Genomic DNA, 26,367 nt, shown 5'->3' on the forward strand with positions numbered 1-26,367 from the left:
TGTAATGACATTCTCCTTTGAAAATGCAGAGGTGTTTATTTCAAATACTTACTAGAACAGCCTTCTATCATCACCATGCACCACGTCATTGCCTCTGGCATCACTTACTGAGAGATTATTCTGTGCTGTGCTTGAGAGGGCAAAACAGGTCCATAACCCCTTATCCACAAAAAGCTAAAAACAGCTCTGAAATTCCAAATATTTTTTCAAAACTTGGTCACAAAAAGTCACTAGCGATAAGACCCGACCTGAGGCTACGAATAGTCTTTATTGACCCCTCTGGTGTGAGTTCTTGAACGTTTGGCTGCAGAAATCTCCATGTGCTTGATTACGGGGGGCTGCCCAGACCTCACCAGAGTGTGTATCACAGTGTATACACACTGTTCTCTTTCTCAACTCTGAGAGATTCTTAATTCCAAAACATATTTGTCCCAAGGGCTACAAATAAGACAGAAGACTTTTATTATTATCTCTATTAAGCAAGAACTGGATGCTCCGGAAAGTTAAGAGCCCGGGAAAGAACACCTAGTAAAAAAGAGAAACAAACACAGGACTTCAAGACTCCAAACATAGGCTCCTACCCCTCATTATATTGTGTTACTTTATGAAATGTAAATACTATATGAAAACCTTTAAAATATTTCTAACATTACAGTTCCAGCGCTAAGATTTACTGTTTGTAAAAGCTAGACCAGACCTCTGACATAAAACCACCAAGAGCACATTAAGCTTATCTATTTTTACTGGGAACTTTGGATGCAAACGGTATTCAGGGAAAGCATACGAACATCTGTCAATTTTAGTTACTGTTTTAAAGAGACAAGGCCTAGTGAATCAGTGTTTTCTGTCACAATAATGAGAGTTCCCGCTAAGTCAGGGGTCCTCAACCCTGTTAAGACCCAGGCCGCACGGCAGGAGGTGAGCGGCGGGCAAGCGAGCGAAGCTTCATCTGCTGCTTCCCATGGCTCGCGTTACCGCCTGACCATCCCCACCCACTCCAGTCCGTGCAAAAAAACTGTCTTCCACGAAGCCGGTCCCTGGTACCAAAAAGGCTGGGGACCGCTGCTCTAAGTCACATTTTAAGCACACAAAAATGAAACAATTAACTCTGCTGATTCTATATTCAGTTTTAAAAACTACGGTTACATGAAACCAATGAAAAACAAAGGTAATTCTAAAATATTCTGAATTTGTTCTTTGTTATATAAAATCAGATTTTCTAGTGGCAAAATATGAATTTCCTCCCAGCCCTACCCTAGATTCCCTATAAAACCAAAACTAACCCAGTTTCACTTACTTTAGTTACTTCCTTGTTCAACAGGCTGGCTGTTATTTAAATCATCAGGATACCAATCTAGAAATGGACACATACTATGGTTCTAGTTCTGCTTTTAAATAAGTGCTCCTGACAGAGGCATTTAGATCAGAGCTTTCTTGATGATCAAATCAATGCTATTTTAGTGATTATAACAAAGGATGACCGAACAACTAAGCCACATCATTTGAAATTTGCTAAACTCAAATGGGGGACCAAAAAGGAGGCCTGCTCTTCAACAACGTAACTTTTATTAAAGGCCAGTGTTTCAGCCACTGCCGCAAGGAGGACATCCAGTATTACGCTGTTAATGACACTTCATCACGAAGCTAAGAATCAGAAGTGAGGGAACTCACACACCCCTGCCATCTTAGCCTGCCTGACACTTTCTTCCCTAGCGCTCAGAGCGTACTTTACTCCTGAAGCCGGCCTCCTAGTCACGCTCTTCCCTTTCCAGTGGAGGCCAGGCTACGCCATGAGCTGCTCAGAGAAGAACACGAAGCTGTGAGCTGGGAATAGCTGGGCTCGGGACTGCTGGGGGCTGGGAGTCAGCGCCCTCTCTCCCTTGAGGCCTCCGTTTCCCCTCATCCACTCCTAAGGTGAATGCAAACAGTGAGTGAGAAAGTAAAATGTGAAGATATTTAAAAAGTCTCCTTCAGTAGCTATTTTCCTTTGCAGTGATGGGCAACTGCAGCTTCTATGAAAGCCCCTTCCCGGAGCCTGAGAAGCCCCACTTAAATATTCCTTCTTAAGTAAGACGTCAATTTGACTCTTTGATTAGCTCAGAGTGAAGCATCCTCCCCAGGTCAACAGCAGTGACGCAGTTAAAAACCCACTAGGCTTCCTGCAGCTTCGGCCAAGACGCTCGAGTTTTTGGAGTCTGGGGTTTTTTAACCTGGAAAATGAGGGGCTTGGCCTGACGTGATCACAAGGGCCTCTGGCTCTAAATTCTGTAAAGTGCGTGGCATAACATTTACAGTGAAATGAAACAGACACAAAATTCCACATGCATCTGTGGGCTCTTGGGGACTGAGTGAAGAAAGAGTAACGTTCTAGGTCCAGCATTCACCGCTGCCTGACAGTAACGACTATCTCCACCCACACATTTCTTTACTTCTCTCCAGTGGAGCCAAGAACTCTCCATTTCTTCAATCACTATATTTCAAAATTAGAATTAAGTTTGTTCTAAAAATATAATCACTCTTTTTTTAAAATTTATTCTATTTATTTGTTTTTGGCTGCGTTGGGTCTTCGTTGCTGCGCGCGGGCTTTCTCTAGTTACGGCGAGCGGGGGCTACTCTTCGTTGAGGTGCACGGGCTTCCCATTGCGGTGGCTTCTCTTGTTGCGGAGCACGGGCTCTAGGCGTGTGGGCTTCAGCAGTTGTGGCTCGCGGTTTAGTTGTTCCGCGGCATGTGAGAATCTTCCTGGACCAGGGCTCAAACCCTGTCCCCTGCATTGGCAGGTGGATTCTCAACCACTGCGCCACCAGGGAAGCCCCTACTCTTTTTTTAACTTTTTATTTTACATTGGACTATAGTTGATTAACGATGTTGTGACAGTTTCAGGTGTACAGCAAAGTGATTCAGTTATACATATACCTGTCTCTATTCTTTTTCAAATTCTTTTCCCATTTAGGTTGGTACATAATATTGAGCAGAGTTCCCTGTGCTATCCAGTAGGTCCCTGTTGGTTATCCATTTTAAATGTAGTAGTGTGTACACGTCAATCCCAAAGTCCCTATCTCCTCCCCCACCCCCATAACCAGAAGTTCCTTCTCTAAGTCTGTGAGTCTGTTTCTGTTTTGTAAGTTCATTTGTATCATTTCTTTTCAGATTCCACATATAAGCAATAGATATTCTTTCTCTGTCTAACTTACTTCACTCAGTATGATAATCTGTAGGTCCATCCGTGTTACTGCAAATGGCATTATTTCATTCTTTTTAATGGCTGAGTAATATTCCATTGTATTATGTACCACATCTTCTAATTACTCATAATATGGAAATATATTTTTTTTTAAAAATGGTTTCTAGAACATTTCAAAGTACACTAAACCTAATGCTCACTTGGAAAAAGATGCTATTTAAAAAACCTCTGTCAAGTTACACACAGCAAACATATGATACAGAACACCAAATGCCCTGCATTGCAGGAGCTCCTTCTGCTTAACTCCCATGAGAGCACAGGAAAGGCCAGGAGCATGTGTTCCACACACACTTTCTTGGCTGGAAGGGAGCCTGGGCAAAATCAGGGAAGAAGGGCTCAGAAGGAGGCTGGAAGGCTTCTAAACTTTTACACCATCCATCCATCCATCCATCCATCCATCCATCCATCCATCCATCCATCTTCTAAAAAAATTTAAATCACTTCTCCTGGTATTACCGTAGTTTTAATTACATAAGTACATTAACTTTCTTAAGGAAAACAAAGAACCTTAGGATGGGAGGGAGGGAGGGAGGGAGGAAAGGAGGTAAGTAGGTTACTATTCATATAGTCTCACCTTGGATACTCCCATCACACCCCAACCAAACCATCACTCTACCAACACGGGTTAACACCTTTAGCAATTTTCTAAACTTTTAAAAATTACTTTTCTCATTCTTAATTTGGAAATAAGTATAAAATAGTCCAAAGTTGTCCAAGAAAAATCTTAATATGTCTAGATGTTATCTAGGAAACACATCCAGACGTTATGTATACCTTAAGTCTAGTTACTGAACTATAGAAATACACATACACACATGCATGCGGTCTTCCCTGTCAGCTAATCCCTGGGCACTTTCCTCTTAGGGGACCCTGGCAATTCGGCTGACACTCAACAACGGGGAGACCAAGCTGCCTGGGGCTTGTTCTTGGCTCTGCCCGCTCCTGGTCATCCTGACCCCTGAGTGAATGTGTCCTCGACGTCCCGTCCCACTGGCTCACAGCGCCAGCTCCCGCGCCCTGCATTCCTGTATTGCATCCACTGTGGGGAAGAGATGCGTCCCTTTTCCCACCCTTTTAACCCCACCATTGAGCTGTCGGCTCCTTCCGAGCTGCGGTTACTACGATTACGCTGACAGTCGAGTCTCTTCTCTGTTTCTATGACAAAAGGTAATGAAAGCTGGCTCCAGATCCACCAGAGAGGTCAACAGTTAGCCTCTATCTGCTCCCAGCAGATTCCCAATCCCTAATCAAACACTCGCCCTCCAGTACTCCCTAATTCTAACTGAGAAGCTCTCAGAAAAGATGGCCATTTTCTAACCATTCTTATCAGGACGCACAGTAAGATCTGTGAGCCTGGGAATGTAAACAGAAGAGAGCGTTAAATCATTACATAGCGAGGGCTGTATAATGACCCTGAGGAGAAAACCCCATCCTTCTGACTTAAATTAATGAGCACAGGACAAATGAGGTTCCGGAACCTTCCCTTAAGAGCTAGGTCCAGTGTAGGTGGAACCTCTGGGTCAGGCATCACCGAGGGATGACTTTTACTGGCAAATGGCTAGCAGCCTAGGACCCAAGGCAGAACTGTGAAATAGCTTCTCCGTGGACCTGAAACCCACTTCTTTATGTTCAAGTGACCAAAATCTTTAATATTTTAAAGATCTCACACGTTGGCAAAATTCCCAGGCAATGAAATTACCCCTTCCTTCCTCAGCCACCCCTAACTCCCCAACCTTAATCAAAGCTCCTGGTCCCTTCACGAAGCTCTCCCAGTTAGGTGACTTGATTCCAACGTAGGGCCAACCCTCCCCCATTCCAGAATAAACAAAGAGACTAACTCCAAATAATCTTTAATTAGCAAAATTGAGGAATTCCTTAAATTTCTTCATCTACTCATTCATTCATTCATTCATTCATTCAGCAACTACTGAGCATCTACTATCCCAGACGCTTGGGAAACACCAGAGAATAAAACACAGACCACTGCCCCATGGACCTTAAGTTCTGCCCTCCAGGACTCCCCGCTGACTTGCACGTTGGTCCACGGTGGGGCCTGAGCCTGTCTCCTCGCCTGGAATCTCGCTCTCACGCCGCACTTGTCACCCTGCAACCAGAGCAATCTTTCCAACACGAGTGCATCCCGTCATCTACTCACGCAGCATCAAGTCAAAACACACGGCCTACGGGTTTGAACTCAATGTGGTGAAACGGGGAAAACACTAACCCCTCCACCACAGGCTGGCCGAGAGCACTAAGAGAGGAAGGAAACATTCACGGCGCTCAGGTTCGCTATGTCCCCTCAATGTGTCCCAAAGCTCACAGAAACAACTCCCAAGCCTTCATCGCGGAGGTCGTCCTTCCAGACCTGCACCAGCTCAGGCTCCACACTCCCAGCTGTCCACTCTGGGCACCTGCTGCTCCGGACAGGCCCCGCCCGTTGTGTCTCCACCGTCCCCGCAAGCCCTGTTGCACAATCCTCAACCTCCTGACTTTCCAGCCACCCGTCAAAGACCAGCGGAAACCTGCATCTCCCAGGAGGGCTTTCCTGGCACCCTGGCAATTGTGACTTGCACCTCTGTTACAGGAGTCTTCATCTTCCTCATAAGCTGCAGCCTCGATGTTTGAGGATACGGGCAAGGCTCCCTGGAACCCCCAAATCTGCACAAGTCATTACAGCACAGACATGTCCCCTCAGATGGCATGTGCAAGGCAGGCAGACCACACCGACGAGGGCGGCTAGTTTTACTCACTCCCTCATGTGGGCAGCACCTCAACAGGCATGACTCAAACTCATGCCTGGGCAAAATGACACCTCACAACAACCAAAGACACACACGCCAACTCTGAGCATGTTACGGGCTCATTTATGAGGCTATTACACCATCCACTCTCACTAGGCTGTAATCCCTCGAGAAAAGGAAGGTTGAGCTCGTCAACATATTCACCTCTGTGCCTCTCGGAATACCACGCATTCAATTTGAGATATTTGGGAAAAAAAGAATGAAGTGTGGACGAGAAGAATCTAGAGCGGACTAGATTTGCTTGACCATTTTTTCAGAATATTAGCTAATGGCCCAACACCAACCTGGAGGGAGTTTTTCCAAGAGACAACTCTGCGAGGGTGAAAGGCTATGGGGGGAGCCAGAGGCATTTTTAGGAGAAGGTCTCCTTGTCCGAGGGGCTTCTTTGGGGGTAGTCAGCCTGCTTCAGGAAAGCAGATTTCCGGGGCTCATTCACCTCACCCAACATGTGGGAGCAGCTAAATCCCACCAGCCCAAGAGGTAGGCAGACTGCATCAGTGAGCAGGAGAACAGGTTTGATGGCATCCTGCTATGGACTGCTTCCAAAACTGTCATCTCATTTGAACGAGTACAGCAGTGATAAATTATGCTGTTAGAGTAAACTAAAGCATACCCTAAACTGGAAAATACCGCTTGGCAGTAAGACAACTCTTCATTCACTAATTCAACCAAACATCCACTGGGGGTTGCTCTAACAGTAAACAAAAGACAATGGGAATAGGTATATTATTTGACCACCAAGAAATAGGACAAATGGCATTAATTTTATTTTTAAGCTAACGATGACCAAGGTTAAGGCTATCCAGTAGGCAGGACATGTGTTTGGGCAAGTCTTCAGCAAGTCTTCCTACCACCCGCGCCCCCCAACCTTTGATTTGGACCCGTGCTCAGTGCTCTGGGACGGCAGCTTCACACCCCCTACCCCACAGCGCCTGACTCCTATCCAAACCACTGTCCATCCAGAAATTACGAAATTGCCTTTGCTTGTTATGAAAAAAACCACTAACCGCTAAACCAAAATTACGCGTCTTAAAAATGAAATCCCCCGTGCCATCCCCCCAGCCCTCCCTTCCTCAAGGGCACGCGCTATTAATGGTCTCACATCTTTTCTTTCAAGTATTTTTCCACAGACAAGCATATACTCTTCTTGGAGGGCTGTCTTCACAAGAATGCCATCATCCTTACCTCTTTTGTGGTAAGCTGCTTTTCTTTTTCCTCAGTATTTACAGATGCCTTTTCACGACCCAAAGCAGCCAAACAAAAACCACTTGTGGTATCTCTAATTGGCTTATTATGTTTCTGTGGAGTTTGATTGTTTTTGTCTTTACAAATTTATCTTCTGCTGACAACATCTTTCTAAAGTATTATTTTCTTTTCCTCACTTATCCTCAGCTTACCTTTCCTCCTTTATGCTCAAGATGGCAAAATTTTTCCCTGTGTGTGATTAATTTCTTGAGTTTCAGAAACACAGTTTCAGTTCTGACATCCTAAGGACTCCTCCTAAGCAAAGTGTTTGCTTTGCTTAATCTTATCAACTTCGCTCCTGGCTTCACAAGCTGACAGAGCAGTTTCCCGTTTGCATAATGAGTCCAAACCATTCCCGATCATTTAGTCGACAAAGTGTTTCCCTTAAACAGCAATTATTATTTCTTCAGAATGCTAATAGGGCCATAGACTGCAAAACACTCTCTCCTGCCGACATCCAACCCCGTTCTGGCTCTTGAGAAAAAAAATTAACAGCTTAAAGAACTGGCCTCGTAATTATCAAAATTACCTTTCTACCTATAAAAATTAATGTTTGCTGTTTTCAAATGCAAGCACAGTAAGTACGGGGCACCAAACTAGATGATTTTCTCATCAGCTTGCTCCCAAAGGCTTCCTCTTCTGACGTGAGCAGCCCAGTGGCTTATTCTTATGTGACTGGGCGCCCCAAGGAGCCGTGAGAGCTGGGGGGAGAAAAGGGGGGGCCCAGCTGCTGCTCCAGACCCAAGTCCAGAAAGTGTGCTGGCCCGTGGACACGTAATGAACAGCTGATCCAAGGGATACGGAGGTAGGGGGGGAAATCCTTTAATAATTACATTTAAGCTATTAACATTCCACACTTTGTGACAGTTTTTGGACAATTAAGAAAAACTGATATTGGTGCTTTCAACCTCACAATTTCAGCTCTCACAGTAACTTCTAGACCTTGACTCCTCCATCTTCTTTCCCTGGCAATTACCTTCTTCGACAAAAACAACATCGTAAAGATGCGTGCACAGTATCAAAATGATTATTCCTATGGCGCTTTGTACGTGCAACCTTCAGAGAACTCAGAAACCATCAGTAAAATCAAAGCATACTATGTGAAAATTAAAAATTATAGAGCAATTAAAAGGATCTGGAACTCACCAGATTCCCATTACTAGAAGAATGATGATCAGTGCATATGGAGGACCTACGTGTCGTCAGGACACGGCACGACTTCCACGCCTCCGTCCACGCGGCAGACAACCCCCTCAGCGGCAGGTGATACTCGGCAGAGCGCAGTCTGAGCCTCTACCTGTCTAAGCAATGCTCCCGGACTCTGGGACACCCAGGGAGGGGACATAGGCTCTGTTCCCGACCCATCACTGTGGCTTCACGCCAACTCCCCTGGATGCCACGGGCTTCCCTGCACTCCCAGAATTCCTCATCCAGACTGACACCTCATCCACACCCTTGCTTTCTCCTCTGTTTTAGGGCAAAGACACAACTTTTATCTCATTTATTACTAAAGCTATATCATATTTCATAAGCTCCCACAGCGTTAATCCTCAAAACCCTGGAAGCAGGACAATCTTCCGTATTTCATAACAAGGAAATAAATGGTATCGGGACTGGGCTTACTCTTACTTTTGTAACAACAACAAAGATGTCAACTGCTTAGAAATGAATGACTGTAAAAGCCCATTTTTCATTAATCGGACGACTATTTATTAAGCCCCCCTGTGCCCCTCGGACTGTACTATCCACCAAATGGGGAGAGAAGCATGATTAGCTTATTATTAAATAACTGGAGAGCAGACAAATCTTAAACTGTACCAGCACCTCGGTATAAGCACCAGAGGAAATCATTCTCACAAATAAACATAACTAAGGATGACCTGTTTCAAGAACAAAACAGAGGGGCTCCGGGTTAGGCGCTGCATCATCTCCTGTGTTCCAGGCCCATTAGCTCGTGGCAGGCAGCAGCCTGAACACATTCTCGAAGCGCCGCTTTCACTCATGGTAAGAAAGAAGACGTGCACATGTGTGTGTGGTGTGTGCGTGCGTGTCTGTGTGTGTTTCTCTCTCCCATCTGGCCTAGCTTATTTTCATCAGCACAGACAGGCCCCCTATGACGATACACTCACCTACGCTCTCAGCTCAGCACAAGTCACCCCCATGAGGACAGGGGCTCCACGAAACTCACCTGCTGAACATCCTGCTGGAAAACGCACAGCTGCAGCCTCTGGTGGAGCCGGACCTTGCGGTGCTGCCAGATGTTCTCGAGCTGCCGCTGGTGGTGCAGCACCTCGTGGATGACGTCGAGAACGTGGTGCACGGCCTTGGAGTAGTTGGCGGAGGCCGTGAGGGAATCGGAGCTGCCCGGAGTCAGGGGCCGCTGGAGCTTGTCAAGGAGTGACTTCCCGTCCTGGCTCACCTGCCGGCAGGACAGACGAGCGATTATACACCAGCAACTATTCCAGACCCGAGGCTTTGCCCAGGCCATGCTGCAGAACCTGTCCTCAGTGCGTGTGCGCACACTTGCACAGACACATGCTCACACACACACAGACATAAACCACAGTTTCATTCAAAGGCATGTTATATGAAGAACAAAATAAAATTGAAAACAAATCCATCAGTTACTTCAATCACATCACAAAACCAAATATGGTAAAACACGGACTTAAAAGAAGATTCATCATCACGAAACACTGTAGTAGATGCTAGTCTTAATAAATAAACATGGTATTCTGCCTTAAATGACATACGGGCTGACATAAAATTTCATTGCTGGGATATCTGCAAATTAAAATTTAAAAGTCATACTTTTCTTGAGTTATGTTAGTGAGAATACAACAATCACAATGGAGCAAAATTTTAATGCTGAATCTGAAACCTCACTTAAAAAGAAATCAATAATCTAGCACCAGGCAAAGAATATGTACTTTCACTTTCTGACACAGTTGGATAGCAATTTTACCTCGCAAAATAAAAAAGAAAATTAAAAAGTGCCATTTTATTTGGTTCATTAACTTAGAAGAAGCAATTTTAATTAAAATGCCATCATTTCTTAAAGGAGATTTCAGTGCTGTATTACAGCAGTTAACTATCAAAGTACAATTAAATGAAAGCAATCAGACTAAACCAAAAAAAGTAAGAAAAGATGAGGGTAGAATATGGAAAGAAAAGCATTATGTATTTTTTACATGTAAACTTGTGAATGACTACGCCCGATGTGGTAGGAACTATATGATCAGATCGGACAAAAAGAAGGATGAGATGCGCATAACGTAGCCGGGCTGTGTGTGTGATGCAGGGCGTCTCCTAAGCCAGTCCTCACCACCGTGACCCTTCTGCTCAGACTCTCCCGAACCTGAAAGCCTCCTTGGGTTTCCACGGGAAGGAGGAGCGAGACGGAGCCTTGTTTTTTTTTAAATAAATTTATTAATTTATTTATTTTTGGCTGCGTTGGGTCTTCGTTGCTGCGCACAGGCTTCCTCTAGTTGTGGCGAGCGGGGGCTACTCTTCGTTGCGGTGTGCAGGCTTCTCATTGCAGTGGCTTCTACTGCCGTGGAGCACGGGCTCTAGGCGCGTGGGCTTCAGTAGTTGTGGCATGTGGCTCAGTAGTTGTGGCTTGCGGGCTCTAGAGCGCAGGCTCAGTAGTTGTGGCGCACGGGCTTAGCTGCTCCGCGGCATGTGGGATCTTCCCAGACCAGGGCTCAAACCCGTGTCCCCTGCATTGGCAGGCGGATTCTTAACCACTGTGCCACCAGGGAAGTCCCGAAAGGGAGGCTTGTTAACAGACGCAGACAGGGTTCAGGGGCAAACCCTTAGGACAGAGGAGAGGGGGGCACTGGGTGACTGGGACAGGCCAAAGGAAGCCTTTAGCAACCAAAAAGTGGTGGCAAATGAGAGGCCTGTGGAATTTTCTAATCTCTTCCTTTAATCCTCTTACAACTTTAAATCTTGCTGGAATGCAACATGTTTGTTTCCTAATACCTGAATCGGAGACCTTTGCTGGAAGTGCTGACTATTCCTTATGAAGGCTGGCTACCAGTCTTTGTCGATTAAAATTGATCTAACACATCAAGTTATAAAAACTGAGGCAGAAACAAACCAAGCTGACATAACCAAAGAGAACAGGGGAAAAAAAGGAACCAACTGAACCGCAGCAGTTGTGTCAGGCACGTGTACAAACAAGAACAGAGGAAATGCAAGCCTTCCAAAGCAGGGAGTTGCCCCCAGGAGTCATTGAAACTTGCGTGGGCACTTTTGATACAATGATTTGGGGGAGGGGAGGCACAGTGACTGACTTGGGGGAAGGGATTTATTGCGACAGATTCACAGAGGCAGGATATTACCTCAAAATCATCCTGCTTTTTGTAATAATCTGAGTTAGGCTCTATTTGACATATAAACATGAAGGTTTTTTTTTTTCTTTTTCTTTTTTTCACCTACTCCAATATACACTGATTTTTCCAGGAATGCAGTTAACCATGTTAATCAAAGGAAGGCAGTGCTTGGTCTTCTTTGAAACTTTACAAGAGTTGCTTATTGTTTTAAAATACCAGCACAATAATACCATTCACAGTATTTGAGTCACAAGTATTAATATAACACATGTCCAGTCTGCATTTGTAGTTGCCATATTCACAATGGTTTTATATATATGGCAAGCACCTGAATATCTAATTTTTTTCTCCTCCATTTTGCATGTACTTAGGCATTTATAGACTGAAACACATTTTATCATAAATCACTTTCTTTTGTCTCTCATTCATATTGTAGCATATAAGTAATTTATATATACAAACATAAATTTTTTCTGAAAATAATTACCCATACATTTTATTTGAGCAGGTACCCTAAAATTTGAGTTAAACAATGGGGGTGCAGCATTTCTTAGGACTGAGGACCAATACTCCAAGTTACACATTTCGCATTTGTACAGAGCCTAGAAAGAATTCCTTATAAATATTTCCTCTGAGTTTTACTCCTTATAATATGCGTAAGTCAGGAAACATACACCAGAGCATATGACTTGGTGAACATGTGCCAGAAGGATATAGATCAGAAGGTGTGGCAGAAACTGAGAGCTGCTTCCCCAAAGTCCACTTGCCCCTCCCTTGATAGCCAAACCCCACAGTCAGGAACAGCAATACTCCAGCTATAAACCTGCATTTCCTAGACTTGCTTCCAAGTAGGAGTGGCTAACGTAACAGAGGTAAAAAATGCTGAATGGGGCTTCCAGGAAAGCTGCCTAGGAGGCTGAGTATGCTCGTTCCCCCCTTGCCTCTTTCTCCTCCCTGCTGCCAATAACTTGGTGAAGATGGCTGGAGCTTCAGCAGCTACTGATGACCTTGAGGCAACCTTAAGGATGGTAGCCCACCTGCTAAAAGAGGCAAAGCAAAAAGACAAAAGGATTCAGAGATCCTCTTACTAACAGAGCTACCATACCAGCCCTGGGACGCAAGCCCTGGGACTATCCCACTGGTAAAAAGTAAACCTCTATCTTAAGCCGTTGTTTTGGATCTTAAACCACAATACAAAATGACAAATGGGTTCCCAGCCCTCACCAAGTTTCCAAAGGCATCCATGTGACACCATTAATATTCTACTACTGAGAATAAATAAATAATCCGAGAGAGGATATTCCAACTAATCTTTCTTGGGTGTCTTTGCAACTGTCTGACAGAGCTCGAGAGCAGATATTATTACTGGCTTTAGAACAACATGCCTGCTCATGGTGGAGGGGCGGGAGGGAATGACTGAGTACGTGAACACACAATCACCTTAATATAAGGGAACACATTAAGCAAAGCTCTGCCCTCTGGGTACCCCTCAGCAGGGATTAAACTGTCTCTGTTGGTGCCCCTGCTGGTAGTGTCACTTGTGGGTAGAGAGTGGGCCAGCAGAAGCGGCTAGAAAAAAATCCCAGTCAAGAGGACACCTGTTGCACCAAAACTAGACCCCACGGAACTCCAAATGTGTGTTCATATGTAGCAATTCTCCAATAAAGCTTTCAGAAATAGTTCTACTCTATTTCAGTGTAGCATTCACAAATTTGTCAACTTAAAAGGTATTTTTTAAGCACATGAAGAATACCATGTATAAATTTTAGTAAATTTTAGCAAAATGTCTTTGTCTTTATAAGTACAGTAGTACTATATAGGGGAAAATATGTTAGAATTTTATAAAGAGGACTGTTCTATTGTATAAAAATAAGGATTTTTACATGGTACAGAATAACCAGCAGAAAACTAATGAAATAAAAAACTGAAAATAGCAAATTATTCATATATAATTTAAGTACTAAAACAATGAATATATATAAGTTTATGGTATGTGATATAGTTCTGAATTTCTTAACTATAGAACCAAGTGAATTAATTTACTTAAGTTATATGTTTTGTCTAAAAACGTGTTTTTAGCTTTCAGGCAGTCAAACCCTGTCCCACAAAGAGACCACAGCTGTAAAAAAAAAGGAAATCCACCTTTACTATCAAAAAGCAGGACTTATCTGCTGTAATTTCTGAAAACATCGAATTGGGCCATTTTTTCACATTCTGCTCTTTGTTCCTCTTGGAATACAGCACTCAGGGACTTGAAAGGCAGTGGAAGTAACATTTTACAAAGAGTAACATTTTATAAATATATGAACTAATACACTCTAATACCTAAATGAGTTAAGAAAAATGCAAAAAAGGAAAAAAAGGGGTTGAAGTTTAAAATTTTACCGTATCATAGGTATGTTCGTTCCTAATATTTAAGAGGAAACTTAACTGTTTAAAATCAAGAACAATGGTCTGGTTCTTGATTATTTACTTTTAATCAAAACTTCACATAAGATCTGTAACTTGGATTCCTGTGTACCACCCTACAAAATGTTCTGCCAAACCCCACAGAGGCTCGCCCGTTCTTATTTTGGTACTTATGTCTCTACATTTCCCACTAGATCAGATTAGAGCTCAGAGCCTCCAGCAGGAATACTCTTCACTCACACACAGAATGTTGCTCCGATCTACAGAAAGAGACCAGTACCTGGAGATTATTGCTCAAGGTGGCAAAAAACCACCACCCAAGGACCAAGTATGACCTGTGAAAGGTCAGTTAGATCCAAATGTGGTGGTATATCAGATCTAACAGTGCTCGGACAGTATTCCCAAGATATGACCCATGTAGGCAAAATACATGAACTGCATAAAGGCACGGCTAGAAATGACTACACTCAGCATGTCGTAAAGAATGGTGGTCCTTCTTCAAATCTTTTATGCGTTGACTCAAACCAGCATCACCCGCTCTGCTTCCTTCGCAGGGCGGGGCTCATCACAGCCTGCAGCGCAGCCCTCCCGGCTGAGCCTGAGAATGTTTCAGGGCCCCACTACCCTCTCCAAGTCTCACGAAGTTATTCCCAAGCCCAGGTTCTAGGAAAGCAGGGAAGAGTGATGAATGGGAGCATGTGAGCATCCAGCTTATTCTGCAGCTTATTTTGCAGCCAAAGAGATGAACACTCTGTCTTTGAGTCAGGAGCGCAAGCCTGTCTTAAGGTGGCTCCGCAGAGAAGCTGCTGCCACTAACACTGGCCAGTGACCTTCTGAAGGGCTGCGTGCTGGCTTCCCACACCCCAGGGAGGCCACCCAACATCCTTGCCTTTAGAGGCTGGGACTCCCCGCTGAGATGGTTGTCTTCAGGCAAAGCTCTTAGGATGGAGTTCTGAAAGCCTATTTCCATTTCTTCCAGCTATTAGATTTCTTACTCAAAACCAGATCAACCTAACCATGTTTGGCTCGCTGACACCTCTACCCGGGATCTTCAGAAAGGGAAAACCAAAACAGGACCCAGACGAGGACCCGGCTGGCACAGCCCAGCCAGTTAAGTCAACTGTATGCACAGAACACGCATGTCCTACAGATTCCACGTGGGCTTGACCTCTGTTGCTCCTATATCTCAAGCCCTTGCAAGGCCTGAAGTTTGGGGGAGCAGAGAGAGACCCCCGGATGGTCTGTTGGCTCTGATGCTGTGCCCAACACTGACTACGGCACCTGCACATCTACAGCGGTGCTGCAATACTTAATGAGGCTTTGAAATAACCGCTCTGTAGAAGCTGCTCTACAGCCAGGCAGGCGGGCCGTCACCCACCACAGACAGGATTTTAGGATGTTTACTATCGAGGTGACTCATTTTTCTGTTTGCTTCTCTTTTAAGCTAATAACCCTCATCGTGCCATCACCCACTTGTACAGCTCCTTGAAAAAGGAGCTCAACCAGCTCTTCAGGCAGCCTATCAGTCACTTCTACAAGGTCCTGCTGAAGTGTGCAGTAAGTTAAATTGAGAAATGTGTTAAATTGTTAAGCTGACATTTTAACGTTTGTTAAATTGAGAAACTGATGCAGAAACTAAACCCTGAAGTCACACTGGATCAGGGCGGGCCACGGTGGACGTGGCATTTCACCTCCTCTGCTCCTAGGACCCCCGCCTGTGACTGCTGCGGCGAAGACCATGGGCAGGTGGCTGGACGCTCGGTACACAGGCTCACGTCACAATCCAGATGGCGGGGGTTAGGGTTACAGATGGCACGGGCATACTGTACTGAGATAAAAATCACTTTTATGAATTTAGCTTGCTGAGAAAGTAGTTGATAAGTCTGCTTAAAATAAAATGTTGAAAATGACTACTCTCTGTGCTGTTTCTACAACTACAGCTTATCCCAGATGTCTGTACTGCTTCACTCTCCTGCGATCAACTACATCAGACAGCATTAGCCCCAAACCTGGCAAGCTGAAGCAAGCACATGTTGACGAGGCACGGGCAGGCTCCTGTTGCTACAACACAAACGGGAACATGGGACAGGTCTAATTAAAGCACAGAAAAGCAGGTGTTTGTGTCTTGGGGGGAAAAAAAGTGCTGGGAAAGTTTCCACGGCAAACTTTTGTCATCGGAGACTAGAAGCTGTAGGTAACTATTTAAAGAAAAAAATTGTGGAAGGAAGGAAGGAGGAGGGAAGGAGGGAGACAGAGAGGGAGGAGGGAAGGAAAGGAAAGGAAAAGTAGGTGAAAGAAAAAGGAAGCAAAAGCCCTGCTTACCAATATTCCTCCTCCTAAGTGACCTGTGCCCATGGCGGGGTGCAATAAATTTCTGTGGGATGAGTGCCTCCTGGGCAGGCCGGCAGCTCTTGAGAGCCAGGCAGGGAATATTTCTCAGCGTGTGGGCTGTAAAGCATCTGCATCAGAGTCCCTGGATCTCTTAGGAAACCCACTGAAGATGGAGATTCACTATCTCTGGGGGTGGAGTACGAGAAGCCGCACTTATAACCAGCAGGCTCAGGTTAGAAAACCACTGATTTAGGAAAAGAAAAAATCACTGAAAAGACAAGAGTGATCCTTGCTTTCCCATCCCCCTTCCCCCTCCCCTCCTAGCATGGAGGAACTGGTACCCAGGGTCTGCAGCAGTGAGGGGTGGAGGTGCCACGGTGACCCCGTGCTGGGCTTCCTAAGGGAGTGGGCACTGGGGGTGATCAGAGGCCGGGGGAACGGGGGAGACTGGGAAGACGGAGCAAACGCACTTACCGAACAAATAAGTTAATATACCGAGGATAAAGGGAGTCAGGTTTCTCGCCATCTGAAAGGGGATTTATAAACAGAAAGGGAAAGGCTGGTACTGGATTAGAGACGGAAGTGTCAGTAGGAACATGTGCGGTTTTAAAACAGAGACAGACACAGACACAGCAATAGCTGTAGATGTATGTGCATGCATGCATGCATGCATGCATGGATGGATGGATGGATGGATGGGTGGGTGGGTGGGTGGGTGGTGGGTATCTACATTCACATGCTTCCCGACTCTGCTCAAACGGCCTAGAAGCACTGACAGCCCGCAAGCAAGTGAGCACTCTCGAGCAGCCAGGTCTTGTTTCTCAATACCATGCAACACTACAAGGAACCAGAAGCTCTGGGTGAGACGCCTCACCTCGGGGATGAGGCAGGAAAAGAACAAGATGAGCCTGGGAACATCCTGTTATGCTAGAGAGTAATGCTCAAATGACGATAAGGACAGATCAGAAAAACACAGAAACATGAGGCCTAGATAGTCCCACTGTCCGAACATGGACAATTTAGGCGACAAAACAGAGTACTGGATTTTAACCCATGGAATATAATAGGATTTCATAGATTCATACTGAAATAATAAATAAATTAAAAAATGGGGAAGAAAGGAAATAAAGTCCTTCCTCTAGCAGAAGGTCACCTAATGAATATAGAAGGAATGACGGAAATAGGTCCCCACCGCCCGATGGCATCACAGCGGCGCTGTCGTGGGCAGGAGGCACCAGGGACGCTGAGGCCGTGAGAAGTCTGAGGAGGCACAGACATCGTGTTACGTCACTACCTCTCTCCACAACACGCTCAACCGAGACTAATTTTTAAAGGGTGATTTTACGCTGGAGAAACCTTACAGACGCCGCCAACCTCACCAGGTGGTCAAGGTTAACACTGTCAGTTGTGGGAGGGGGTCAGCATCCTGTGCCCCTGCTCTGACACTCGGCCCAGTCAGCTCCCCAAGAAAACTGCATGGGTGGGAGGTTGAGGGTCATCCTACAGAAGGAAAGGCCTGAACTCTAAGACTGTCTAAGACACAGGCAGAGAAAGACTAAAGAATGTTCCAGCATGAAGGAGGCCGGTGAGACGCGTCCGCTAACATACCGCATGCTGCCGGGCCGGAAAAGAGAAAGAGACGTAGCTGGGACAGGGGGGAAATACGGATGGCCCGTGGGCAGGATGGTCGTGTTGTGTCAGTGCCGATGTGAGGGCTGGAGAGAGGCGGCGGGAGAGGGCAGCGCAAACCACCGGGCAATCTGGTCAAGGCAATGCGGGAGCTCCTTGTTCTAACACTTTTCTGCAGCCTGAAACTACCTCCAAATTTAAATTATTTACAAGGAAAAAAAATTTCTCTTCTACTGAGTTTCTCTTCAATTCATTCTCTTCTACTGAAAGTCTTTTCTGTTCATCTAGTTCCAACCACTGTCTCCTTGAGTTTACAGCTCAGTTGCAAACATGTTCTTAGGCTAAAAATTGTGGTTTAAGCCTGGGAAGCTGTCTGCTTGCCATCAAATCATTTAAAATTATTAGTACCAATTTAAAATCTAATGAAACCACACCACAGGTAAACCTAAGTTCCCACGTTAAGATGCCCCATTTTTATAGAAGGCAGTGGAAACGGTGAGAGAATTCTGTTCTTTGCTAGAAGTGCCAAGGGGCAGCGGGCAGGCTGACTGGCCACCAGGCCAGGGGATGACACCGGTCAGGTCAGGCTGAGTCGAGGTAAGTCCTGTAGGGGAAGACTGTAGCCCAGTTCTGCCAACCACCTTGTGTGTGACCTGTTCAATCCCACAGCGATCTGGAACCCACCAGTGCAACTGAGAAGCTGCTCCCAAGAAAATCGTTAATAAGAAGATGGGTGAAGGCCTAGTTATACCAGGGATAACAGGGTCATTCACCCATTTTCTATATTACAGGTCAAAATCAGACGATGCATGGAGATGGTACACCGGGGGAAGAACTTACTGCTCTTTGGAACTCACACATTCCTCATGAATCAGTGTGATTAAAAAACTACAGATCTGTTCAACTTTCACTTCTACTATTAAAAAAGCTATCACTTATTTATACAGTTTCTAATAAACTAGATAACCAAATTAGCTTATAAACCACCTGATGCAAAATTAAAAAACATAATACAGAGTTGACTATTTTTTAATTGCATGACAACATAAAAGAGTGTTAAAGAGGGATCATGTTAAGTATTCAGAGAAACAAACACGTAGATATCAACTTTCACGGGCAGGAGACTGGACCACACTGTGAAGCAAATATTGTAGCGCATCACACGTTCATTTAATTCACCCGCGGACATGGTGGGGTCAGGAGACCTAGGCCCAAGGGCACGAGAATGACAGCTGTTTGGTGAAGCAGGACGTGTCAGACTGAAAATCAAATGGCCGAACAACTTTGACAGGTGTGGATGTGGCTCAAATCAAGGAAGATCTGGATTTAAATATAGTCATCCCTTGGTAACAAGGGGGAATGGTTCTAGGACCCCCCCATGGATACCAAAATCAGTGGATGCTCAAGTCTCTTTTATACAACAGCGTAGAACAGGTGGCCCCGCACATCCAGAACGCAGACCTGCGGCTACAGAGGGCTGACTGTACTTCCTAGACATCTACTCCATGCTCAGCCCTCTGTCAGGTGGTTTGAAACATTTTCTTACTGGAGTCTCACGGTAATCTTTCCTATGAGCATATAGTATTACAGATGCTCACCACAGACGCTGAAAGCAAGCACGCACAGAACTCCTACCCACCCCCCACTCACCTCCAGGAACTTAACCAGTATCATAAAGGCAGACTGGTCGGAAGGGCCAGATGACCACGACGTGGACAAGAGTGACCTGCCCGGACCTACGTGTATTTGTCGCTGTCACCGCATCTAGCACAGTAGTGGCTGAGAACACACAGGCAGCCTGCCTGGGTTCGGGCCCCACTGCACCTCCTGCGAGCTGTTAACCAGGCACAAGTCACCTGACCTCCGCACCGCGCTTTCCTCACTCGTTAACACCGGGTTAGCATGAGTCCCTGCCCCAGAGCTGCAGGCATGAAACAAGCGATCACACAACGTCCTTACAACAAAGCCTGGCGCAGAAGGTGGCGGAAAATAAAGCAGGGATACGTTAAATAATTAATTTGAACTAATAAAGGAAACACTCCACTTAGATTCCTAGAACAGCAAGTGGCTTTACACACTTGAAAAAACTGTCTATGCTTTGAAATCCAGAACATGAGGTACATCAGGTTTCCCTCTTTTCTAGAAAGTTTCATTCAGGAATAGTAGATTGAATTTGACTAGACTTAACAGCACACAAAATACCATTTCCTAAATACATGTAGTCAAGAAGATTACAATTTCATTTATTTTAGCAGCTGACAATCTAAGCACTCTAAAGAAAATCCACAAACGTCACAGGGCCATGAAGAGGTTGCTCTCTGCTCGTCCTGCTTTACTCACTAGCCCTCACCCCCAACTCCAGTTCAAAAGTTACAATGAAACTGCAGTTCAGCTCGAAACTTGTAAGTTTCTTCTAGACTAGCCAAAAATTTGATTTTTTCAACTTTCAGTGCTATGACACAAAAATGGTGTTGCTTTACAGCTGAAGTAGATCTGACCACTCACCTCAGAGTAAGCAAGGGTGATGTGCTCGTATATTCCCTGGTGATGATGAATGGCATCCTCCAGGTCCTGCAGCTCGGAGGGAAGGTCCACCTCACCACAGGCTTTGCACCACGAGTCCACGTTGCTCATATACTGGGATGGTATTTAAAAAAAAAAAAAAAAAGGATTATGTCTACCAATAGCAAATGATATTGAGAAGTAGCTATTTTTTCACGTGGTTTTGAAATAAGCGTGGTTGAGAGAGTGTCTAAGAACAGAGCACGGTTGAGCCTCCATCTCAAATGGCATTGACGTGAGTTCTCAAACCAGATTCCTGGACTCTGCGCCCCCCTCCCCCTCCCCCAGCTTAGGCTCTGGCAGAACTGGGGCTGGGCCCAGGAAGCTGCATTTGAAATGACAGCCTCGGGTGGCTCTGCAGTCGCCCCTGGGAGCACCTCTGCCCTGCATTAGCGGTCTGGGGCATCCTGGTTCACTCTCCCGTTGCGCGTGAGAATCCGTGTTTCCAACTGCTCCGCGCTGCTAGCCATGGGAAGCACAGGTGCCTCGTCCACCTGCCCCCCTCAGCCTCCTGCTACGCCTGGAGCCGTAGCCCAGCCCTCCTGCTTTCCTCTTACATTAAAACGGCAACGGAAGATTCCTGAAATCATCTGCCTATCATTAGGAAGAGCAGGGGGTCCATTTGTCTACCTTTCCAAAAGCAAATACACACAGGACTCAAAGGAGACCAAGCGAACGGGGCCGAAACGCCTCAGCTGTGCCCACTGAATGGAAGGGAGGCTGCGGAATCACTGGGCTCTTCCCACTTGGCACGTAAACGAGGAGAGCCTGGGCTGCAGGCTGCCGTCCTGGGTCGCTGCTGCTACCTACCCTGTCTTCTCCACTGCCACCACCACATCCCAGGACTCATCAATGGCTGAGAAATCACTGCCAAATTTCCTAGGGAGACCCTATCAGCATCCGTCGCGGTTAAGCACCACAGGCAAGCAGCAGAAGGCCCAAGTAAAGACGCTACATCAATTAAGCCAAAGAGACATCGACATATTTCCCTGGGTTTCACCTCTTTTACTCTCGTTCCTCGCCGTCTTTCTACTTATCAAGGAATGCAGAGGGTGACTATTTAAAACAGGGTAACTGACCTGCCAGATAAGAAACGTGCTATAATTCTCTTAAAATATATATGAGAATAACCTCCCAGGTACTTATGACATTTTTAGGAACTTAAAATAGACAAGTCACCTGAATAATAATTGTTTATAAAAATCCCTTTATTATTAACGTATTGGCTCAAAAAAACACCTGTATGCAAATCCTAGGGCTCGAAACTAATTCCCGGGGCATTAAGTGTCATCTGATAGCACGTGGTTTCTGATGGCTTCAAACATGACTAAACTGATGCAGGCCCAGGGGAAGGTCCTCAGTGCCCTCCTCTACAGTCCCTCCTAACATCACCATGGCAATGGAGGTAGTAATAAAATTCTTTATACCTCTCCCTCTCTGCATGAATACACTTATGACTACTTAGGCATATTTCTAAGTATTTCTTGGATGGAGTGTTCTACAAATGCCAATTAGGTCAAGTTGATAATTATAAGCATTCTTGATCTCTATTTCACTCCATCTTCTTCCATTACTGCATTTAACGCTGACTCTTAAATTACTGTAAACCTTTTTCAAATACGAAATTGACTGAGGTTAACCATCAACATTAATAAATCACCAGGTCAAGTCAGCAATCAATTGCTCCTGCACAATGGCCACTACAAAACACCCAAAACAAAGCAGAGGTGAACATATTCTTAAGGAGAGGATAAAATGCTTCTGATGTAACAAGGTGAAAACAAGTTTTGGTTACACAACACTTCACAATAAGCAGAAGTGTCAGACTAATATATTACTGTACCAAAAAGACCACTAAAATATATTCAGCCCCAGTTTTTGAAGCTATCGGTAAAGAGGAACATTCGAGCAGTTTTATGTATGCCTGTAGCTACTTAACTTCCTTATAACTTCTTAAAGTATCCGGAGCAGTATTGATTATATTGACCTGCAGAAACATAGCCCAGTTCTAAAAACATAGGGCAGAATAGCTTGTAACACAGGAATCCTGTGGAACAAGGACTCTGCACATCTAAAGTCACTCGATTAAAATACCCCAAAGACAGAAATAAACCTGGCCACGGTTTTACAGGGACTTTTGCACAAGCGCAATTTTTGTCTTTTATTTATGAGATGGCAACCTTAGACTCTAAAGGGCAAGCTCCAGTCCCTGAATGCTTTCTGAAAGGCTCCACACCCGAAAGAGATCGGAGCCAGAGCAGCAATCCCTATCTGGAGAGCCAAGGAAGAGGATGTTAACAGGCATTCCACAAAGAAAAAGCATCCCAGAATCAGGTTTGCTGTCCAAGTTCAACAGGTACCTATAGAATAGAACCTCCTAGAGCCTATTAATATAATGTGCCCTGTGAATATGGGAGGGGGAGGGACGCTGGTGTGTTTGCTTAGAAACCTATCCGACCACTTTACTACACACCCCCTACACACACACGCACACACCTCTCTTACCATCCTGACACATATGTTTTGGGCTTGGAACACCAGGGGAATGTCCAGCATAGAGCCTGACACTTCCTGAAGGACAACAGAAAGTGGCCGCTGTACTCTAGCGAGATCAGAGCACCAGTTGAGTCTCTGATGCTTTAAATGCTCAAATGTGGACCAAAATGTGTCTGGCCAGCCTGGGGGTAGAGGCAGGAGAGTGCAAGGGAATTCAGTGCTTCTCTGGATTCAAACGAGGAACCGGCTTCAGAGCTGGGGATTGTGATGCTCAGCAGAATGGTCACTTCAGGGCTGCCGAGTAGAAGGTGACCGGTTTGCGAAAGTGAGGCAGGCAGACAAGGGAAGAGGGATTAATACAAAAGCTTTAAAAGGAGAGCCGGGGGGCTTCCCTGGTGGCGCAGTGGTTGAGAGTCTGCCTGCCAATGCAGGGGACACGGGTTCGAGCCCTGGTCTGGGAGGATCCCACATGCCGCGGAGCGATTGGGCCCGTGAGCCACAACTACTGAGCCTGCGCGTCTGGAGCCTGTGCTCCGCAACAGGGCGGGCCACGATAGTGAGAGGCCCGCGCACCGCGATGAAGAGTGGCCCCCGCTCGCCGCAACCAGAGAAAGCCCTCGCACAGAAACGAAGACCCAACACAGCCATAAATAAACAAATAAATAAAATTTAAAAAATAAAAAAAAAAGGAGAGCCGGGATAATTAATTAGCAAACTTATTTTCAGAAGCATTTATTCCACTGCTGTCCATCTGCTGAGAGCAGGGGCTTCCAATTTGCTGGGATCACCCAACCTGGTGAACTTCACGCCCACCAGGAGCATCAGCTGAGCACAGGTGGTTACACCGATTCAGGGGACAAAGGGAAAGAAACTTCCTAAAAGGTAAACGCTTAAAATCCTTATTTAGGGGGATTTTCTCCTCTCTGGAAAAATTAAGACTGGTTGAATTTCATACATATAATACATATATGAATTCAAACTTCAGAGTTTCCTTTCTTATTTCTAATTTCCTCATTTTCTGCTTTCATTCCTAGGAGATGTTACCCTAATTTTTCTTTTTCTTTCATCATTTCTACTCCCTGAGTATTAATAAACACACTCACTCTCCTAGTTCCTTTAAGGGAGATGGGCTCCCTTCTCGGCCCAGCAAAGTCACAGGAGGGATCATGCATTTTCTACTTGTGAAACCAGGTCTGATGGCTCCAAAAGAGTAACCTGGAGAAGACAGGTTCAATCTGAACCAAAATATGCCGATCATCACTCTAAGTACCTTCCACCTGTTTTCATTAGTATCTTTTTCTTTCATGTATACAGATATATATTTCTAATCCCTTTCTACTACATTGAGAATCTTGTTTTTGTTTTACTACAAGCCAAGAATTAGACCTATGCTTTTAATAAAGTGAAATGACATTAAAATGGGAAAAATTACATGTGTATTACTTGCCTTAAAAACTCAAAAGGGAATACTGACTCAGTATTTGTAATATTTTCCTCTAAATTTCAACCCAGACATATGATAAAATTATCCAGATGATAACTATGATACATTCAAAGTAAATGTTACTTCTAAAATTTTTTATGGAACGTGAAACTTTATAAGAAAATAAATCTAAGTGCTTTGTTTGTGAAACACTGTGCTGTCACGTCAGGAGCAAAAGACTCTCCTAGACCTTGAAGAAAGTCCCAGCTTGGGCAAATCACTCCCCAAACGGAATGTAAGGACATTAACACCATCAGTCCCATGTCCTTCACTGGGCTGATCTAAGGATGAAATGGGATTTTGTATTAAAGGGCTTTGTAAATTTCAAAGAGCTATACAAGTCCTGGTTACTTTGTTTTTGGCTATTATCTGATTATAGAGGCCCTTACAGTCATGGATAAAACGAGGTGATCAGATTTATGGCTCACTCTGAAGGTAAACCACTATCAGCACTGACAGAACTTCTGCAGTGATGGAAACGCCCATCTGTGCTGCTAAGGCCACCAGCCACCAGCCACACGCTGCTACTGAGCATCTGAAATGTGGATACTGTGACTAAGGAGGTGAAGTTTAATTCTTTATTTTTTATAAATTTATTTATTTATGTATTTATTTTTGGCTCTGTTGGGTCTTCGTTGCGGTGCGTGGGCTTCTCATTGCGGTGGCTTCTCTTTGTTGCGGAGCACGGGCTCTAGGCGGGTGGGCTTTAGTAGTTGTGGCACATGGGCTCAGTAGTTGTGGCTCGCAGGCTCAGTAGTTGTGGCACACAGGCTTAGTTGCTCCACAGCATGTGGGAGCTTCCTGGACCATGGCTCGAACCCGTGTCCCCTGCACTGGCAGGTGGATTCTTAACCACTGCACCACCAGGGAAGTCCCTAATTCTATTTTTAAATTATTTTATTAATAAATTTTATTTAAGTAATTTCAATAGCCACATGTGGTGACTGGCTAACATACTGGACAGTGCAGCTCTAATAGTTTTTTTAAATAGTGAAAATTGGAGATTTTAAGGCATAGTAAAATCAAGTCACTTTAATTCTTTGATTTATAAAAAGGTAATTCTAGCAAGTTTGCTATGAAGCTTCTTAATATAAAGGGATATAACACATGACCAAACAAAGTGGAGGCCGGAGCCGTAGACACTGTCTACTGGTGAAATCAGTAACCTTGTGGTCATGTCTCCATTTCTGCAAACTGACATTCTGATCCTGTACACACCCTCACTGGGGACGAGGCTGGGAGAGAATGAGTGGCCGAGACATCTCTGGAAGCACAGTCTACGAAACGTCATTCTCATCTAGTTTTAACCCCAAGATTTGTGTTTATAAAACCACAAACAAACATGAGTAAGATGTGAAGAGATTATAACTGCTGAAATTGTTGGCCTCTCACTCAAAGCAAATACCTGGAAAGGAAGAAAAAGGAGAAAACACCTCCAAAGGATGAAGAAATTGTAAGGGAATGACTGGATTCTAAAAGGACTGAGCTAATACAAGACTGGGTTTCAGTCTTTATAAAGGCCCTGAACCAAGACGGAGGAGTAGAAGGACGTGCTCTCACTCCCTCTTTCGAGAACACCAGAATCACAACTAGCTGCTGGACAATCATTGACAGGAAGACACTGGAACTCACCAAATAAGATACCCCACGTCCAAAGACAAAGGAGAAGCCACAATGAGACGGTAGGAGGGGCGCAATCACAGTAAAATCAAATCCCATAAACGCTGGGTGGGTGACTCACAGACTGGAGAACGCTTATACCACAGAAATCCACCCACTGGAGTGAACGTTCTGAGCCCCACGTCAGGCTTCCCAACCTGGGGGTCCGGCAA

At 45.0% G+C, this 26,367-nt stretch overlaps 1 protein-coding gene across 6 annotated transcripts in view; it reads right to left on the minus strand.

Annotated features, from left to right (window-relative positions):
• TRIO (trio Rho guanine nucleotide exchange factor) overlaps window positions 1-26,367 on the minus strand; it is a 373,890-nt gene that overhangs the window by 173,895 nt on the left and 173,628 nt on the right. For all 6 annotated transcript variants that reach the window (XM_082458354.1, XM_082458353.1, XM_082458351.1 and 3 more), the window contains exons 8-9: window positions 20,500-20,631; window positions 9,477-9,707 (exon numbers count right to left, since the gene is read on the minus strand). In XM_082458354.1, the coding sequence (XP_082314480.1) occupies window positions 9,477-9,707; window positions 20,500-20,631 (363 nt within the window). The remainder of the gene's footprint in view (window positions 1-9,476; window positions 9,708-20,499; window positions 20,632-26,367) is intronic.

This window comes from Balaenoptera physalus (genome assembly GCF_965194825.1).
Source record: "Balaenoptera physalus genome assembly, chromosome: 3".
Lineage (NCBI taxonomy): Eukaryota > Metazoa > Chordata > Mammalia > Artiodactyla > Balaenopteridae > Balaenoptera > Balaenoptera physalus.